This window comes from Palaemon carinicauda, chromosome 36 (genome assembly GCF_036898095.1).
Source record: "Palaemon carinicauda isolate YSFRI2023 chromosome 36, ASM3689809v2, whole genome shotgun sequence".
In the NCBI taxonomy this organism is placed as follows: domain Eukaryota; kingdom Metazoa; phylum Arthropoda; class Malacostraca; order Decapoda; family Palaemonidae; genus Palaemon; species Palaemon carinicauda.
The window spans coordinates 65,341,601-65,362,717 of NC_090760.1; the positions used below are offsets into that span (position 1 = coordinate 65,341,601).

The 21,117-nt window shown below is 43.3% G+C and overlaps 1 protein-coding gene across 1 annotated transcript in view; it reads right to left on the reverse strand.

The window, feature by feature from the left end:
* The window catches only part of l(3)76BDm (trafficking protein particle complex subunit 8 homolog l(3)76BDm), a 136,851-nt gene that overhangs the window by 57,943 nt on the left and 57,791 nt on the right, over positions 1-21,117 (reverse strand). The window contains exons 4-6 of the mRNA XM_068360097.1: positions 19,488-19,654; positions 15,516-15,665; positions 5,002-5,707 (exon numbers count right to left, since the gene is read on the reverse strand). Of these exons, the coding sequence (XP_068216198.1) occupies positions 5,002-5,707; positions 15,516-15,665; positions 19,488-19,654 (1,023 nt within the window). The remainder of the gene's footprint in view (positions 1-5,001; positions 5,708-15,515; positions 15,666-19,487; positions 19,655-21,117) is intronic.

Consider the following 21,117-nt stretch of genomic DNA (forward strand, 5'->3'; position numbering starts at 1 on the left):
GCGATCGCTGGCGTATCCCGACCGTAGATTTCTGTCGGGCAACAGAGTTGACAGCTACATGATCATCGGGTAAGATTAATATTGAAAATGTGACTTTTATTTTGGTTTACTATGATTTGACTTTCAAAGTTTAAATATTTATGTGAATTACAACACATTTAAACCAAGATTGAAAATTCTAAAATGTTTCAAAGATTCAACTAAACATTAGGAAACTGAAATCAAATATATAACTAATATCAGTTCATATAAAGATACTGTAATAGCAGAGGCAACAAATGCAAACAAATGATGACTTTTGATAAATAAAAAGAAAAATAACCAGACCAGGGTAGCACAGCTTGCAAGAAACATCCAACAATAAAATATTCAGGAATTAAAGAAACTTTAAATACAGTATGCAATTAAATTTCAATCATGAAAGATTACAAAAAATACTTGATAACATGACAAATTTGGAAGTAATTTGTATTTTTCCTAACTAATAAAAACCTTTTGGCGAAGCTGGAAGGTTAGCCATTAGACTTTTAATGCAAGGTAGCAACCTTCCCCGACCGCTATAGCATGACGATAGAGGGTAGCTGGGGGGGTACCCAGCCCCCTATATCTTCTCACTCACCAGTGACCTATGTCACTTTTTTATTGTAAGCAGGACTTATCGCGGGGACAGGTGTTGGCGGGACAATTTGTATAAATAACTACTGGTTTATATTAGTTGGGAAAAATACAAATTATTTGTCATTTGTTACTTCACTAACAAACCTTGCATTATTTACAGGGATGACTTCCCTTTGGAGGGAGGTAAGTCCAACAACTGGCTTGGTCATTGACCCGGGTGCTCCCTGTACAGTATCAGACCGTATCTAAAGGATGAGGCCAGCATGCAGAGGGACCCATGTTGATGTTCCCCAAGAGAAGGGAAGATAAAGAAAAAAAAAAGAGCCAGTCATTCTTATTTATTCATCCCAGACTTAAACCTGGTAACCAATGCCCTCAACCATCTTCTACTTGTACAACAGAGAGCCCGAGGTATTCTTAAACCACTTGTTTTGCAGCCACCGAAAGACCAATAGAGAATGTATCGAATCTTCTGTGGGTCACGTCTTGCAAAGTATGGGCGGTGAAGGTTGTCTGATGCTTCCACAAACCCGCTTGTAACATTTGTAACACTGAAAAGTTGCGTTTAAATGCCAGGGACATACCGATGCCTGAAATCGTGACCTCTAGGTTGTCGAGCTGGAGGAGAGTAAGGATTTAGAGTAGTCTATGATCTTGCAAATCCATGATGAAATGGTGTTCTTGGTGACCCTCCTCTTAATTCTACCGGTGCTGACAAATAGGGTTGACAGCTAGGACCGAGTTGCTGCAGTGCATTCAAGATATCTAAAACTTCTCACTGGGCATAGTAACAACTGATCTAGGTCATTGGTTACAGAAGGTAGTCTCTTAATCTGAAAGGGGCCGAATCTAAGGTCCAGTACCATCAGATTTTGAGTCTTTGCGAAGAACTCAGGGACAAAGCAGAGTGTCACCTCCCACCATCCCTTTGAGAGGGCTATGTCGTTTAAGACCATGAAGTTCACTGACTCTCTTTGCAGAGGCTAAAGCGAGCATGAACGCCCACTTCAAAGTGAGATTACGGTCTGTTGCATGGCATAATGGCTCGTAGGGAGTACCATTTAAGGACCTCAAGACGCGAACCACATTCCAAGGTCAGTTTAAAGGCTAGGCTCAAGGCTAAGCGATACCCTTTTACCACCAAGACCGAAAGAAGTTTTTCCTCTCAAAGGTATACAAGAAACTCGATTATTACAGGAAAACTGGCCTTTCCACTACATCAAAAGAATGTCCACAAAATGTCTACTTTGCCTGGTATACCGAGGCTGAGGATCTTCGTAAGTGTTCAGACATTCTTTCCGCAACTTGTTGAAGAAAGCCTCTCTGAGAGGAGATGCTGGATACACTCCAGGCGTGAAGCCGTAGAGACGGAACAGCCTTGTGAAATATGTCCACGTGTGGTTGTTTGAGTAGATCTTGTCATGGAAGTAGTTCTCTTGGGAGATCTACTAAGAATTGCAAAAGGTACGGAAACCATTCTGCATGATGCCATAGCGGAGCTACGAGGGTCATCATTAGATTGTTGGATGCTCTGGTCTTGTTGAGCCTTTTTCTCACCAGACAGAACAGGGGAAAGGCATACACATCGATGTTGTCCCACCATTGTTGGAATGCATCTTGCTATAGAGCCTGAGGGTCTGGGATTAGGGAGCAATATAGTGAGAGCCTGAAGTTCAGGGACGTCGCAAATAGATCCATGGTTGGGGAACCCCACAAAGTCAGGACTCTGTTGGCTATCAGAGGATTCAAAGACCATTCGAAGCCCACTATCTGAGTCACTCTGCTCAAGTTGTCTGTGAGCATATTCCTCTTGCCAGGAATGAAGCGAGCTGATAGGGTCACAGACTGCTCTTCTGTCCATCTTGGTATCTCTACTACTAGATGGCATAGGGACTGCGAAAAGGCACCGCCTTGTTTGTTTATGTAAGCCACCGCTGTAGTGTTATCACTCATCAACACTACAGAGTGATACGCCAGATGGAACTGCTGGAGAGCTGGAAAGGCTACTCTCATCTCTAGGAGATTTATGTGCTGGTACCTTTTGGACTCGGACCAAAGGCCTGAGACTGTGTGATGCAGCAAGTGGACCCCCCCCCCTCCTTCTTTTGATGCATCTGTGTAGATGCATCAAGTCCAGAGGAAGGATGAGAAGATCTAGTCCTCTAAGAGCCAATCAAGAGAGAGAAGCTTGCTGACTGTTGTCAGGTCTGGGGTCTCCTTCATGAGCCCTGGAGGAGGAGAATGCCTTTTGGTGGGATGGCGTTTTGGAGCCGGGTGAGTTTTAGGGGACAATATCTTGGGCATGAGAAGATCCTCCTTTGTTGTCCATACCAGACGATCAGGTGATATCTGAACGCCCGACACCTTGTTCAGGGGGTCCTTAAACCCTTCGGGGAAGGTTATTAGCCTGCCGCAGAGTCTTCCAATTGTAGAGGCTGTTGCCAGAGGCATTGGGCTCGTGATCCCTCATGAAATCGGGGTCGAAGCATGTGAAATATACGGGAAATTGGCCGATTCACGCATTAAATCTGGCAATTCACATGTAAAAGGGAGCGGTTTACGTGTAGATGTAACCGTTTCACAAGGGACTGACAGTGAGCATGGAGGAAAGCCCTGGGGGTCTCTGTAGCGCCGTAGGGCTACAAACGCTCATTGGAGAAGGAGATGGAAGCCTCCGAATGGGAGTACTATAACGTGTTGCTTTGGCGAGCGTTGCGTCAGCGGGTGACGCGTAGGTGAGTGCTTACCTAGGATACCCCAAACTGCAAAAGGAAGCAGGGGGGTAGCCTATAAGGATGCCTCTCTGGGAGTTGTCCTTCAGGAGGTCTTGGAAATGGAGCAGCATAAGATCGTTGAGTTGTAGAACACCGAGTGGTTCATGAGCAGGAGCGCCTACGATATACTCATGAAGAACATTTCGATCCTGATCGTGAACGCTTTGTTCGCAATCGTGAGCCTCATGCTCGTGAGTGCCCTGCTCATGATCCTGAATGCCTCGCTCGTGATCGTAAGCGTCTTCCTCGCGATCGTGAGCACTTTGTTTGCAATTGTGAGGGTCTAGCTAGTGATTACGAGCGTCTAGATCTTGATCGTGAGAATTTAGCTCGTAATCATGAGCTCTTAGCTGGTAAATGTGAGCGCCTTCATGAAGAAGAGCACCAAGATTGTGATGACCTGTGATCTTTTTGATCATCATCATCATCGGATCGTCACGAACAATGTCTTGAAGGAGATCATCCAGAAACACGAGAAGATGAAGAGTCTTGTCCATACAGTCATTGAGCAGATGGAGCGTTGGCCACCAGATGATCACCCTTCCCAACTTCTACAGCAAGCGAATGTCAAGGACGTGAGCTGCAACCTTGCCTGTGGGGAGAAACCTAAGGCTGTGGGTTAGGTGACGATGGAGCCTCAGGATGGAAAGAAGGCTCGTAGTCAGCAGGAGGCCATCTTACACGCATGGAAGGGGCCAGAGAGGGCGAGAGATGGTCCTCGCAGACATCAAGGGCATCAGATGCTGAAGCAACTGGCGAAGGGTCTCTCCGTACATCACCCTGAAGGAGTTGAAGAAGAGCTTCCTTGGAAGGGGGAGCAGATACTCCCAGGAACAGCCACGCTTGCAGCAAATTTGAAAGGAAGAATGGTTCCCCGGCAGCAGCAGGAGAAGGTTCTATTCTAAGGCGAGCAGCAACTGGCCCCCACTATCCCAAAGTTGCCATGGAGTTAGTTGGTCTGTGCTCCTACTCGACTTCCCTCTGGAAGGCAAGCGAGGAGCTTTGGAGAGAGATCCAGGAGTGCAAGAAGCCTAAGGCCTCCTTTTTCCTGCATCACCCAAAATTCTCCTACTAGGAAGCAAGCCATTCCCTATGCTCTTCGCAGGACAAACCCTGCTCGCAACGACGTCCCCTGCAAGTCGGGCACGGTGAATGAGGGTTGGTATCTGCCGACGACATAAAGGTGCCTCATAAGTGCCCTTCGCGACCAGGGCAGGTCCGCATGGGAGCATCAAAGAAGGAACAATCACACCTGAAAAGAGGAAAAGAAACTGTGTAAAGCAATAAGTCTGGCCAAGACTTGAGGAGGAGAGAGCGGTCTCTACAACACAAAACAAAAAAGTGACATAGCTCACCGATGAACGAATAGATATATGTGGCTGGTAACCCCCAGCCACCCCCTACCCTCTCATAATAAAAGTCAAATGGCTAGCCTTCCAGCTTCGCCGAAAAATAATCCTTATCTATATATAACGTAATGTTTGTTAGTGAAGGAACAATTTGAAATTAACAACAAAGGTATTTTTAAATCTACATATATCTTCATTTGCAGCAGCAATGGGAAATCAAACTTAACTAAATACACAATAAAATGCAATAGGCCACCCACCTTGCATACATTCAAATAGGTCTGTAAACTGCCATCCAGGTAACGTTTTGGGTAATCAGCACTATTGTTCATGAAGGCTGCCAGAGCAGCCATTTCCTGAGCACCAGCAAAATACAACCATGCCTGGTCACTCTTAAAGTCGTTTTTGGCTGTGTGATACGAACTATAGGCCAATTCGTATAAGCCAAACATGAAGCACAAATCCCCCAGTCTTCTCGTCTGGAGCTCCGTGGCCTCGGGACTGTAAATAACAGAATTGGTGGCACTTCCCGGACTCTTGTTTCCCCCTAACCAACGTCTAGTGGCACTCAAGAGCGACTTCGAACGCGAACGATTGGTCACAGCTTCGTTCAAGTATCTTATCTGTCTCTCGACGTGAGGGATCAGAGCCTTGACGCAGAAATCATTCACGAAGGTCCTGATGGCATCTACGTCTTGAGTTGTCAGGCATCCGCCGTGATGCTGAGGTACGCCAGAAGGCAAGCTAGGTCTGTCAACAAGGACGGGAACGTCCGCCGATATCTCTACCCCGGGCATCATGTCGAACTTCCCGTTTTTCTCTTCCTCCAGCGGAGCCACAGGAGACAAGGGATGAATCTGTTCGCAGTTGTCAGTGGTGTCCCCTTCTGTCACGCGAGAAGGGAGACCACTCACATCCTCACGAGGCGTTCCCGTGCCACTACTTGTTTCCGAGCTGCTGCCTCCACTGAAAGAAAAAAATGGCATTGTATTAATATGAACATAAAAAAATGTTAATAAAACAGCTGCAATAAATCCAGGATATCATAATCAATACAAATTTATATTCCAATAAACGAAACATGAAAAATTTTTAAAGTAATTTTTATTTTTCCTAAGGATACAAATCTGTAGCTATTTATAGGGGATATTACTTTCGGCAAAGCTGAAAGATGAGCTATTAGACTTTTAACAAGGGTTAACCACCTACCTGCTAGTTGGCAGTGGGGGGGGGGGGGGGTTATTAACTACCCCGCTCACTCACACACATGGGCTGTGAACCCAACTTTGCTTGGAGGTAGGACTTAAAGGGGGACTGGTGCTGGAGAGCCAATTAGTATAAACAGCTGTAGGTTTGCATTGTTGGGAAAAATACAAACTACTTCCAAATTTGTTATTTGTTCCGTCACTAATACAAACCAACACTATCTATAGGGGATGACTTACCCTTTAGGAGGGTGGAAGTCCATGCCAACTGGATTTATGGCTTTGATCCAGCGTTTTCCACTTTGTGTTTTTTGCACACACTGTAATTGGTGGAAACCCTACACCTCGCTAAAATCGTACTATGCATGGTCTGCGACATACATAAACTGTGTGCTTGTGTTGCTAGCACTGTGACTAGTCCAGGTGAGAGTTCTACGTGTCATCGGACTCTTCCAAGGGTACCATGGACGTTACCCAATCCCACCTCGCCAGGGGGTATGGGGACGTAACAAGTATATCTATACCAAATTACACAAGGGAATTGGTTTCACCTCCAGACAGTGGAGGTCAGCTTTATGGAGTACTGTAGGTGCTGTTAATTCCACAGGGTGGAAGATAAAAGAAAGAAAGAGCCAGTCATTCTCTGTCATTCATCCCAGACATAACCATGGTTAAACTCTGCCCTCCCTCATTTGCTACTTGTCCATCAAGGAGTCTGAAGTTTTAACACCATTTATTGTGTAGCCACTACAGGATCCATGGAGAACGTCTCCATGTTAGTGTGGGTCTCGTCTTGAAGAGAGTGGGCAGTGAAGGTCATCTGACACTTCTACATGCCCGCTGACAAGGCCTGCCTCACACAGTAGCCTTATACACACTAGGGTGTATTCCTGCCTCTTACATTATAACCTCTAGGTCTCTTCTATGAAGAGAAGGATAAGGATTCGATACTAGGTCCATGACTTTGTGAATCCAAGACCAGGACATGTTCTTGGTGATCCTTACTCTCGACTCTTCCCGAGCTGACAAAGAGCACTGAGACTCAGAGGAGAGCTCTTATAGTTTCCTTGAGGTAGGGCCTCCACTTTCTCTTTAGCATTGTAACCATTGATTTGTATCATTGGTCATGCTGCGAAGGACTCCCAGACCGAAGTGTTCGGATTCTGGGATCTGAACTGCCAAAAACGGGGTCAAGCATTACCTGGCCCATCATCGCGAATGAGAGACGATAACGGCGTCCCATGTGGTTCGCCGACTTTCTTGGCTTAAGCCAACAAGAATGGGAGACTTGTCATCAAGGTCAGGTGAACACCTGCTGCTTCGAATCCTGAATCAAGGTCTCCTTTTCCAACTAGAGGTCTGTAGGGTTGAAACTTTGTATAAGGAGGAGTGATGCCGACATGGAAGAAAAGTTAATTCTTTTCAGTCTGAAGGCGAGGCTAAAGGACTAGCGGTGGCCTTCATTGCCTTGACCTAGAGATGCTTTCCTCCCGATGGTAACCGAGGAACTCCCCTTATGCTGCATCGAGGGGAAGGATACCCCTTCCATGATACCAACTTACAGTCCACTTAGCCTGGATGGCCGAAGGCAAAGATATACGCAGGTATCCAGACATCCTCTTTGCAACCTGTTGCGGAAGACTCTCTCTGAGAGAGGAGGAGCTGGATAGTCTCCAGGCGTGAAGTCGCATTGAAGATACTGCTTTGTGAAAGATGTTCACATGTGGCTGTTAAGAGTCGCTGAGGGGGTTCTCTTGGGATCTCCGTAATGAGTCAACTGGGCAAGACGAATCTTGCTGGTGATACGAGTCTGCTCGACAAAACGAGTCTGCTCGACAAAACGAGTCTGCTGGACAAGACGAGTCTTGCTGGCAAGACTAGTCTGATGGCCGGTTGCCGAAGATCAAGGGCGGGGTATGGATGAATCCAATTCCGGTAGGCTCTCTCAGGATCTACATCAGTAAGTGAGACAAGTCTTCTAACGAGACAAGACTGCTGATAATGAGGCCTGCTCTGAAGGGCAATGGTAGAGAATGGGCGAAATTGATTCCCGTCGGAGGAATCCCTAAGCGAGGATACCAACTAGAAAAAGGAAGATTCTCTCGCGGATGGGAAAAGGCAACCACCATTTGCTGGCGCTGTCGGCGATCCTTCCAGCAAGCAGGAAGATTGCTGCCCAGTGGCTGGTGGAGGGACTACTCCCTCGGCAGGCAGTGGATGAATCCCTCTCTTCCCTGGAAAAATCCTCCATTATTATTACTTGCTAAGCTATAACCCTAGTTGGAAAAACAGGATACTATAAGCCGAGGGGCTCCAACAGGGAAAATAGCCCAATGAGGAAAGGAAAAAAGAAAATAGAATATTCTAAGAGTAACAACATAAAACTAAATATTTTCTATATAAACTATAAAAGCTTCAACAAAACAAGAGGAAGAGAAACAATATAGAATAATGTGCTCAAGTGTACTCTCAAGCAAGATATCTCTAACCCAAGGCAGTGGAAGACCATGGTACAGAGGCTATGGTACTACCCAAGAATAGAGAACAATGGTTTAATTTTGGAGTGTCCTTCTCCTAGAAGAGCTGCTTACCATGGCTAAAGAGTCTCATCTACCCTTACGAAGAGGAAAGTGGCCACTGAACAATTACAGCGCAGTAACCCCTTGAGTGAAGAAGAATTGTTTGGTAATCTGTGAAGAATAGGCCAGACTATTCAATGTGTGTAGACAAAGGGAAAATGAACCGTAACCAGAGGGAAGGATCCAATGTAGTAGTCTGGTCAGTCAAAAGACCCCATAACTTTCTGGCAGTAGTATCTCAACGGGTGGCTGGTGCCTTGGCCAACCTACTACCAAAGGGGGGACAAACGGGTTAAGGCCGTCTTTTCCGCGGACAGGAAAGACATAATCAACATCTGCTGCCATAGTCGGCGATTCTCCTCACAAGCAAGAACCGCCTTGATCAGTAATTGGAGGGATTCTCCCTAGGAAGAGAGAGTTCCAGCACCTAAAGGCGATCATCTTGGCCGCACTCTCTGTTTCCCATCCACGAGTTCTAGCTCAAGCTGAAGGTCGACATCGGGCGTTGTCTGAGAAACAAGCCGAAGCTCTAATCTGAGTTCTCCTCGAATGGGGTAGTACTCCTTGTCCGTAGGAAGGTTGCCCTCATCTCTCGGAGGTTTAAGAGATGGTACTGTTCGGACTCTGACCAGAGCCCGATGGCCGAGTGGTACACCCCCACCCCCACCCCCCCGTTTCTTTGATGCATCTGGAGGGAAAGTTCAATCCGGTGAAAGGCCGAGGAGGTTGACTCCTCGGTGAAGATTCTACTTGTCAACAAGTCTTCTTGGGTCCATCTCCAGCCCGGGTCTCACAGAGACCTGCTAAAAAGGGGAGATCCTACTCCTGCTCCTATTCGTATCTCAGAAGAGGCTGGATTTGAAGGAATCCAATGCATGCTTGATGAACCTGAGTAAAACGGTGACTTAGGAGATGTAACCACTGCTGGCTGAAAGTGAGTCTCGTAGAGGGAAAACTCCTGTCATCCTCCTCCTAGGATCCTGTTGATCTGCGGAAAAATTTCTGCTTGACGACGATGAATGTATCCAAGGGTACCTGTCTCCGATAAGGAAGCCAGGGTATCTCTCAAGATTTACTTCAATCCTCAGATCTCGGTAAACTCGTGGTGAAGTCTCAGTGGTTATGAAAGTCACCCACCAAGTCTGTTAGGATCAGTCCAACGTATTGAAGTCTTCAGAGAACGAAGCCAATCCTGATAAACTAAGTTGACACTAGGGTAACCCTTCTTGTGAGAACTGCTAGACGGTCGAAGATACTTCCTCAATGACAGCATTCCGGAATCTAAGAGTAAGAGTCCTGGTGGTCAGACATACTCAGAAAGTCCTGTGGACTAACTGCTCGTATGACCGTAAGACTTCTTGTCGACCAGTTTGAAAAACTAACCTGCTCCAGGAGAAGATGACAGAACTGGAGAAGAGGCTAGGAGACCTCAATGAAAACACATCGTTCTCAACATCCGGATCTCAGTATTGATAATGTTTCTTTATATTTGTATGACTCTTTCAAAATTTTAGGTGTGATTCTCGACAGCAAATTTACTTTTGAGAAACATATAAGGTCTGTGTCTTCTTCAATTGCACAAAAAATTGGCTTATTGAGAAAGTCTTTTAAGATATTCGGTGATCAATCTATTCTGAAGAAGTGTTTTAATTCTTTTATTCTACCTTGTTTTGAGTATTGTTCTCCTGTCTGGTCTTCAGCTGCTGATTCTCATCTTAATTTGTTGGACAGAAACTTACGGTCTATTAAATTTCTTATTCCTGATCTAGATATTAATCTCTGGCACCGTTGTTCAATTAGTTCATTATGCATGTTGCATAAGATTTTTCATAACTCTGACCATCCTTTACATTCAGATCTCCCTGGACAATTCTATCCTGTTCGTAATACTAGGCAGGCAGTTAATTCTAATAGCCAGGCCTTCTCCATCATAAGACTCAATACTACGCAGTACTCTAGAAGTTTTATTCCAGCTGTTACCAAGTTGTGGAATGATCTTCCTAATCGGGTTGTTGAATCAGTAGAACTTCAAAAGTTCAAAGTTGGAGCAAATGCTTTTTTGTTGACCAGGCGGACATGAGTCTTTTTATAGTTTATATATGCCATAGTTGTTTTTGACATTGTTAATAGTTTATATATGACATATCTCTTTTGACATTACTTTTTTTTTAGAATGATTTATTGTTAATTTGTTCTCTTCAGTTATTTATTTCCTTATTTCCTTTCCTCACTGGGCTATTTTTCCCTATTGGAGCCCCTGGGCTTATAGCATCATGCTTTTCCAATTACGGTCGTAGCTTGGATAGTAATAATAATAATAATGATACAGAGACGTAACGGCTGAGACAGTCGTCCGAGTGGATGTTCAAAACACGTAGGTAAGGAGAGAACTGCCCTCCCCCTTCTACAGGTGGGAGAAAGGGGGAAAGAGAGAAAGTATACTCTCATAGCTGAGCTGTAAATTTTGTCCTTGTTGGAAAGAGATGCATACTCCAAACTTGTAGGAGGAGACCATCACAGGGACAACCTCTTTAAGGGAGTTATCTCTTGGATAAGAACATCGATGGTGTCCACAGCAACCCTTCCCCAGCCACAACCAAGAGGCATTTTCTTGGTGACGCGAGGTAAAAGGAAATACACATCTGCGATGGTGTTCCCAGGCAGTCATCCGTCAAAGTACTGACCAGATCCCACGTTGCTTGTCTTCACTGATCGGACGAGAAGGTGTTTCCCACATGGTATGGGTGTGCAAGCTAAGAGTTGGTCAAATATGCTTTTCCTGAAGAAAATCCCGCTGAATTCAATCCCCTGGAACACCGGGAAGGAAAAAAAAAAGGGGGGGGTAACCCCAACAGAGTTATGACTCCTAATGCAGGTAAGAAGGGCCAAGGAGAGGATCCATGAAATTGGCCTAAGAACCATGAAAGAGTTCCAATAAGTTCTCGGACTTGTGGAGAGAGAACAAGCAAATAACCCCAAGGATTATATTCACAGGATTCATTCAGTCATCAAAGAGGAGGCAGAGGAGAGTGGTTGGAAGACTTCTATCGTGGCAACCGCTGTGTAAAATTGTTATAACTGCCTCGTGAGGACATATAGGAGAGGACGCACACGCATCTAAGGATCCTCGTCCATTTCATGAACCAAAAGGAAGAGACAGGGAGCAGAAGAGGTGTCCTTGTCCCTTAGACACAGCCTGTCAGTCCACTAAAAGTAGTAGAAGTGGTAATAGTTGGGATCGTGGTCCGATGAAAATGTTCGTAAGGGATGAAGGTATGAAGGTGCTCACGAGAACTGGCAAGCCGATGGATGCATCAGGAAACAGATAGCACAGAACTTGTGTGAAACAACAAGTTCTCAGTGGTGAGAGAGGTACTAAGCACTAAGGTTGACACTTGTGTTTTACCTCTCTTATCAAATGTGAGAGCTATGAAAGGTGAGAGCTGGATTAGGTTCCAGAAGGGAAATGTGTGCTAAACTCCCTCAACTGCACGTCGTGGCATGCACTACCAGGGTAGTGCCACTTGCAGAAAAACGAAGGTTCCCTGGTCCATCATTGAAGTTGTGTCATCTAGAAGAGAAGAATCGCTTAGAAACTCTAAAGCAATCGAAGAAGCCATAGCAACAGAGCGCTTTGCGTAAGACTCAGAGAGCAGGAGGATCTCACTGGGAAGAGCAGAGCGCATGCTTGAAGTGAGGATTACAGCTGGAAGAGATCTGAGATCCTTACTAGAGAAGATTTTTGAAGATAGAAAGAAGATAAACCCACCCCAAGGGATAAGGCTTATGAGATTCTCAGGTGGCCATCGGTGATTTTACCTGCTAACGGGAAGCTGTTGGAGGTTACTGGAACCCAGGAACCTGGAAGAAAGCTGAGGAACGGTCGCATGTTGACGGGCGATGGCAAACTGACAGACAACGAGGTGATGGCAAACGCCGAGGAGCTGGCGAACGTTGAGCAGCTGGCGAACGTTGAGCAGCTAGCGAGCATCGAGCAGTTGGCGAAACACCGAACAGCTGGTGTAACGCCGAGCAGCAGGTGAATGACAACATGCTGGCAGACGACAAGCAGCTGGCTGCCAACTGCATCTGGTGTTTACAAGCAGCCACCCCTTCAAGTACTGATTGGAGAAGGACAAGACTGGAGAATGACGAGCAGATGACGAACCACGAACAGCTAATGAATGACAAGCAGCTGATGAACCACGAACAGCTAGCGAGTGACGAGCAGTCTGAGAGTAACGAGTGACTACCGAACGCCACAAGGCTGGCCAACAGCAAGTAAAAGGAGAGTTCAAACAAGCAGGCGAGTGTCAAGAAACACTTGGGCTGTCGGAGTGTGTTGATGATGACCTCGTGATGGCGAGAGAACAAGGCTAGTCACGAGGTGACTATTGATGCTCTCTACAAGAAAGACAATCTCGGCAAGGGGTGGGGCAAGGGGTGGGGCGAGGGGTGAATGTCACGGCGATGAGTGACAAACATGCGAAGCACTCCTACCCCCACATCAGGAGTAAGACAATCGCCTGAGGGTAAGTGGCGAGCAGCTGACGAGTAATAGGCATGAGCCTGACGGTACGGTAGCGAGATAAAAGTTGGCGATCTTGCGAGGGTGAAGGTCATGAGGCAATGAGTGACGATCGTCCGCTGGCGATTCACACGCAGCTGGTGAGAGATGAACAGATTAACTAGTGACCAGAGCCCGAAGGAACAGCACGGCGATCCTTGACAGGGTTGATGAGACGTCTCCTTACCACAGGGGGGGAGAACTTCCAGAGTGGTGAGGAGTAATGAACTCAGAAGTCTGAGGAAACCCTGGAAGGGAACGTCTGCACGGTTCCTCTGGAGAGGGAACCTGTCTGACTGAGTCAGGAGAAAAACGTAGGTTTCTCGAAGGTCTCGTGAACCAAGTCTCTATGGGGGTTCTCACTCGCGAGCGAGAGAGGTGACCAACTGCAGAGAGACGCACCTCAGACTTTGGGTCCCCTCCGACAGAAGCGTCAGCTCAGCAAGGGGGAGAGCGTAGTCTATGGCGACAAAACTGCAAACTGCTGCGATGAGATGTAGCTACAAGCCTTTCTCCCTGGAAGTGGGAAGGTTGCTAGACAGAAGCTGATGAAGGGAAGTTCTCCCTCAGAACAGAGAGCAAACACCTGGGGAGGTTAACTCTCCCTCGTTAGGGAAAGTTGTCTAACCCCTGGAGGCGGACCTCCGGGTAGTGCTCTCTGCTCCCCGTCAACTTGCATTGATCAAGTTCAAGGATTCCATTGAGCGCTACCTGTGAAACTTAGCCAAAGCTAGTTTCTGGGTTCACCCCAAAAGGATCACATGACTGGAACACCCAAAAGAGCCCAGTATGCCATTGCTCTCATTCCTAAGCCCTCTTAGAAAGGACCTCATCTTCGTAAGGGAAAGGTCGAAATCAGCGTGCTGATCAGGGGCTGCCACAGGCGCAGGAGAACAGAACTGTGATGGCGCAGGGGACAGCAGATCACACAGGAACAAACGGCTCTGCTCTTCTACATCGACTCTCTTAGCCGAATGAAGTAGTATGGCATCACTAGCTAAGGAATATAAATAATTATAAAAGAAAAACTTCCTTGGGAGGACCACCTAATCTGCGGACAGGAAAGGTGTCCCCCGAGAGAACAGAAACATACTAAGGACTGCGCACTCCCACTGCAGGCCGACATCGTTGGGAGAAGTAAAGCAGCAACGTAAGAACTGTAAAAAAAGAATTACAAATAATTAATTCAGCTGACAAAACAAAATACTCAGGAAAACCACTCAACCCTCTAGCAGGAAAGGGGTTCCCCGAGAGAGAGAGAACAAGCTAAAGGTTATGCACTCATTCCGCTGGCTAAGAATGGCCATTGGCTCAACGCCGCATGAAGGAGTGCGGCGTCGAGAGCTGAAAAAGTTAAATCACAAACAGTTATTATTTCAACTCAATTACTGAAGAGCAACCTAACCCGAGAACGGGAAAGGTGTTTCCCCACAAAGGATTTGTCAACGAGAAAGAGGATTTGTCAACAAGAAAGAGGATTTGTCAACGAGAAAAAGCAAGACCAAAGTCAAGGTCTGTGAAGGCCACAAGCAGTTTTCCTCCAAGAACTCGTAGGGGGGAGAGCATCATTAACATACGAACGGGAGAAGGATTATCCAAACGATGGCGACTTTGCTGCGGCGAAAGCAGAGTCACTAAGGCTACCAGCCTACGGGTTGTCCGTCATCCAAGAGGGGAAGATTGTAAGAGAAGGTTCATCCCCTTTGAGAACCTGCTGCGCTACGCTGTCACACAAACAGCAACATTCACTGTAGAAAAAAAAAAAAGGGCTTAAAATATACATAAAAACATTACAAGAATGTTTTTACATGCAGTATATATAATACAAAAAATACAAGATTAAGAAAAATAAGTCAAATGGCTGGTGAGAGCGAGTGGAGAGAATCAACATCTCTTTCCCCGAGCCAAAATCAACGTGGTGTTCAGAGCCCAGGTGTGTGAGTGAGCGGGATAGCTACTACACCCCATCGCTAAAAGTCTAATGGCTCGTCTTTCAGCTTCGCCAAAAGTAATATCCCTATACATAGCGTTGGTTTGTATTAGTGACGGAATAAACTTGATTTACACGTTTTAGATTTCAGTATTCTTAGTAAAACCTTGTGCAGTATGTCCTCTATATATGAACAATATGCGTTCTAAGAGCGAGTTATCTCAAACCCAACATGAATCATTTAGGAATATAGCTCATGAACTCAAACTCCATAATATCTATTGTTTTCAGTCAGCTGGTGTTTTTTACACTATTGAGCTATCCTATACAAATGTATCAAATTCCTATAACTATTTCATCATGATAAAATACTTTGAAAATCTGTAATAAGTTTTTCTTTTTTGCATAAACAGGTTCTTATCTCTGAAAGGTTGGAAGACAAAACATCTATCTTGGAGATATAATGTAATCAAACACACATCCAAAAACTTACGGATCGATAGAGGCCCGCTGTATCAAGAATTGACTCCAAGGGTCAGGCAGATGCAAATCACCTTGATCCGCTTGCCTCGAGTTTATCTTCAACACGTGGCAATTAATGCTCCCATACATACTAGTCATCTGTTCAAACAATTGATCTGATCTGCAATGCAAAACAGGTTATAGTACACATATTCCAATATAACTTTAGATACAAAGCAATGAGGCTTAATAAAATCAAACTAAGAATGAATCAAGGCATGGCAACAAATATGAAAGTTCATTTCATTAAAAAAATAGTTACTCAAAACTCACATGAACAAATATGCTAGCAGAATAAATAAATGGTTTAAATTTGGCTATATTGTTGACCCAAGAAATACTTAATCATTTCAATAAAGGATTAACACGACAAATTTCAAAATAATTTGTATTTTTCCTAACTATACAAACCTTAAGCTCTTTACTAAGGAGACACATTACGGTAACAGCTGAAACTAGCTGTAAAACTTTTAGCGAGGTGTTACTCCCTTCCGCTGGTTAGCAGGGGAGTAGCAGGAGGGTTACCAACCCCCTCACTCACAAACACAGTAGCCAACACAAGCCACTTTGCAATTGCAGGCGGGACTTCATGGGGATGGGTGACGGCAGGCCAGTAAAGTATATGTAAAGAGCTTCAGGTCTGCACGGTTGGGAAAAATACAAATTATTTTCATATTTTCCATTTGTTCCAGCACCAAATACTGCACAAACCTTTCAGCTCTTTACTATGGAGACTCACGTTTAGGTGGATGGAAGTCAAAGACCATCTGACTGGCCTCTGACCCAGAGTGTAACTATCATTATGATTTATGATTTATTGATTTATTGGTATATTTTTATTTATATTTATATCAATTATTAATTATTATTTATCAATTATTAATTATCTATGATTTATGATTTATCAATTATTTTTAATTATTATTTATTATTTATTAATTAGTAGTAGTAGTAGTAATAGTAGTAGTAGTAGTAGTAGTAGTTGTATAATTATCATTATTATTACGATTTAGTAGTAGTAGTAGTAGTAGTAGTAGTATTACAATGAGTCAAAACAAAATATTTCAAGAATAATAACAAATCTAAATTAGTTCCTTCACATAGCCTATTAACCATAAAACCTTAAAAAAAAAAAAATATAAAAAAGGAGAAATAAGATAGATCAGCATGCCCAAGTGTACCCCCAGGCAAGAAAACTCTAATCCAAGACAGTGGAAGGCCATGGTACAGAGAGTATGACACTACCCAAGACCAGAGAACAATGGTTTGATTTTGGAGGGTTTCTCCTAGAAGAGCTGCTTACCATAGCCAAAGTCTCTTCTACCCTTACCAAGAGGAAAGTAGTCACAGAACAATTACATAGCAGTAGTTAGCTCCTTGAGCAAAGAAGACTTGTTAGGCAATCTCAGTGTGTCAGATGTATGAGAACAGAGGAAAATGTGGTAAGAATAGGCCAGACTATTCAGTGTATGTGTGGGCAGAGACAAAATGAGCCGTAACCAGAGAGTGGGATCCAATGTAGCATTGTCTGGCCAGTCAAAGGATCAAGTAACTCTAGCCTAATACCTCACTAACTTCCAATGAGAGGTAATGGCCTGAGCAATTGTGCAAAGGTGTGACCACTAAACAATGTAACTCGTCACGGTAATACTTCACTTGAGGCTATACTTTCCTTATTATTATCATTATTATAATTAATTGATAAGCTACAACCCTAGTTGGAAAAACAGAATGCTATAAGCCCAGGGGCTCCAACAGGGAAAATAGCCCAGTAAGGAAAGGAAACAAGGAAAAAATAAATGTTTTAAGAATATTAAAATAAATGTCTCCTACATAAACTATAAAAATTTAAACAAAACATGAGGAAGAGAAATTAGATAGAATAGTGTGCCCGATGTACCCTCAAGCAAGAGAACTCTAACCCAAGATAGTGGAAGACCATGGTACAGAGGCTATGGCACTACCCAAAACTAGAGAACAATGGTTTAATTTTGGAATGTCCTCCTCCTAGAAGAGCTGCTTACCATAGCTAAAGAGTCTCTTCTACCCTTACCAAGAGGAAAGTAGCCACTGAACAATTACAGTGCAGTAGTTAACCCCTATGGTAAAGAAGAATTATTTGGTAATCTCAATGTTGTCAGGTGTATGAGGTCAGAGGAGAATCTGTAAAGAATATGCCAGACTATTCGGTGTACGTGCAGGCAAAATGAAAGTGAACCGTAACCAGAGAGAAGGATCCAATGTAGTACTGTTTGGCCAGTCAAAGGACCCCATAACTCTCTAGTGGTAGTATCTCAACGGGTGGCTGGTGCCCTGGCCAACCTACTTACCTGAACATTACCCAACTCCCACTTCACTGGGAGAATGGGGACATTACAATAAAGTGTACTGTACAGTACATGCATAAATTAGGATTCACAAGGGGTGATGATACTCACCTATAGTCAGAGGAGGTTCCTCTGACTATTGGTTGTTAGGCCAATTGGTTCTTTCTTATGGTTGTCAAACTGCATAAAGTGGAGGAGACCTGACAACTTCAATCTCTACCGAGCCAAAGTGCTAAGTGGCTTGTGTTGGGTACTGTGTGTGTGCAAGTTGGGTGGTGGGTAGTTACCATCCCGCTAACCAGCAGAGGGGAGTAACAACTCACTATAAATTTACGGCTAGTTTCAGCTGTCACGAAATGTATCTCCATAGTAATAAGTTAAAAAAGTTTATATTTGGTGCCAGAACAATGAAAAATTCCATAACTTGATCATTCAGGTACATTATTGCTTGAAAACTGTGGTAAGTGAATATTATCCATATTCATACTTGGTAAAAAATTTAAATATATGATATCCTTTTTGAAATAGTACATAATACAGTACAGGAAGCTATATATTAATGGGGAACTTTTGCACTGTGGCTAGATGAAGACGAAGGTGAACATGTGGAAGCTTTATATACATTTGCAATAGCCCCTTTTCTTAACAAGGAGTAAGGCATCACTGAGCAACCCTATGAGCAACTGCTAAAAAATAAAGAATAAATAAAAACTTATGGCAATTTGAATTTTGACCTTAGGATTAACTTCAACACAAGCTGAAAATGGCCCATAGTAGCTATGTCACAAGGTACAGCAGTTGAAACTTTTAAGGTTTAAGGGCCTCTCATGAATGGCAGAGGCAAGGGACAGTGACATTGCCCTAGCAAGCAGGACAATGCCCTAGAGACTGACCATATATCTATATGATCAGCACACAAGCCCCCTTTCTATCTAAGCTAGGACCAGGAGGGGCCAGGCAATGGATGCTGATAACTCAGCAGGTAGATCTATAGGCTTCTCCAAAACCCCCATCCTTAGCTCACAAGTAGGGTGAGGTTGGAGCGACCAAAGGAACAAACGAGTTTGAGCGGGAGTTGAACCTCAGTCTAGCGATCACCAGGATGAGAGGTTACCAATATCCCACAACAACAACAACACTTAAAAACTTGTCATTCAAGTGTCGTGATGGTCACATCCACCTGCTTGACATACCATCTAGCCAGTTTCCCTTTGGTCTCATAACTATGGAAGGCTGGATGAGGTGGAATTTTGATAGAGTCAGATGTGTCTCTCTCTATGAAAATATAAGTTCAAGCATAAGGAACTATCTTTCCTCCCTCACATCCTCACTTTTACTGGAAGGCAGTTCATAATGAAATAATTAGTAATCGAAAGTAAACAAACAATTAGTCCCTTGATCTATCCAACAACTGTTCACTTTTTGGTTACCAGAGTTCGATGATTGTTCTCCAAGTGCTCTGAACTGTACATTACTCATAAAAGATGAAGGTTTATATCCATGTTAGGTATAAAAAAAACTTAGCTAATAAAATCAATAGCAATAAAATCAGTACACCAATCTATATACAATATTAGATATGTCTCTTAGAACAAAAGATTTGGCAAACATCCTACCTTTGAATATCACCCGAAGCAACATCGTGAATCAGAAGATAAAATTTCAAGATGTTTGGCGAGAACCACTTTGGAAAACGGGCAGGCGTCTGGTGCTGCTGCTGGTGTTGATACTGCGACAAACGATTTAACTGGTCCAAGGGATTTTCACTCGTACTTGCGATGACCTGAGAAGAGTTTATTCTGGTTTAATTTCAGGGCACAAAAAACCTTCTCCTCCCCTAAATATTTATCATTTGAAACAATTTAAATTCTTCATATTAGCATGTTCATAATTTCATATAAAAAATTGTGACCAAAACCAGAATACAGTAATCGACTGTCTCCTGGATTCCGCAAAAATAAGTTATGATACATCCTGTAGGGGAGGGGAGTCACACAAATATTAAACAATATTAAATACATCTAACACCAAAACACAGACACTTAAGAATTTCAACAATTTTCTACAAAGTATTTCATAAGTTTCTTATCCAATTACATAGAAATGCATGAAAATTTCTCAATTCACAATTATTAATAAAAAAAAAAAAAAAGCATTTAATATGTCATGCCTTTTCTTTCAGAAGACTCAATGCAACACAATAGTTTACTGGTGTGACCATGAAATATAAAGTACAATCAGTGGAGATTAAAGAAGTCAAAACTTGAAACAAATGCTTTTTTGTCGAGCAGGTGGACATGAGTTTTGTTCAATAAATTATCTAAAATTCAAATATTTAACATTGCTACATATTCTATATTTTTCTGATTTCTCTTCTAGTTTATTTCTTACTTTCCTTCTTCACTACACTGGGCTGCTCTCCTTAATAAATGGGGCCCTTGGGCTTGGGGCATTCTGCAGCTGTTGCTTTGTTGGGTACGCAACAGATGTCAACCTATTTACTTATTTATATATATATATATATATATATATATATATATATATATATATATATATATATATATATGTATGTGTATATATACATATATATTAATATATATACATATATATATATATATATATATATATATATATATATATATATATATATATATATATATATATATATATATATATATATATATATATATATATATATATATATATATATATATACCGTACTGTACTATTATAGTTACCCCTATTATAGACTACAGCTACATTTTCTGTTGTCTGATCCCATTTTCTTCAACTCCTTGTGATGAGGGACTATTTTATTCTCGGCCTGGCTGGCAAATCTCTTTTCTTGAAAAAACATTTTTCGCAAAGTGAGTCGTACAAATATTCGCATCTCGTTTCGCAGCTTGAAAATTTCGTAAGAAGATTCATTCGTGGAGAGGTATGACTGTTTACATGTATATGAGGTTGTCCAAAGAGCGTGAAACTTGCCCAAAGAAGAACGAGGTTAGCTGAGCAGGGTTCAATGCTGCACCCCAAGAGAAGGGAAGATGAAGTAGGAAGTGGCCAGTCACTGCCACATTCATCATAGACTTACTTCTTTGGTAACCTCTGCCCTTGAATCTCCGATACTTGTCCCACATGGGAGCCGAGGTGTTTAGATCACGTTATGAACAACCACCACAGGACCTATTGAGAATGTGTCTAGACTCCTGTGGGTTATGCCTTGCAGGTAGCAGGAGGTGAACA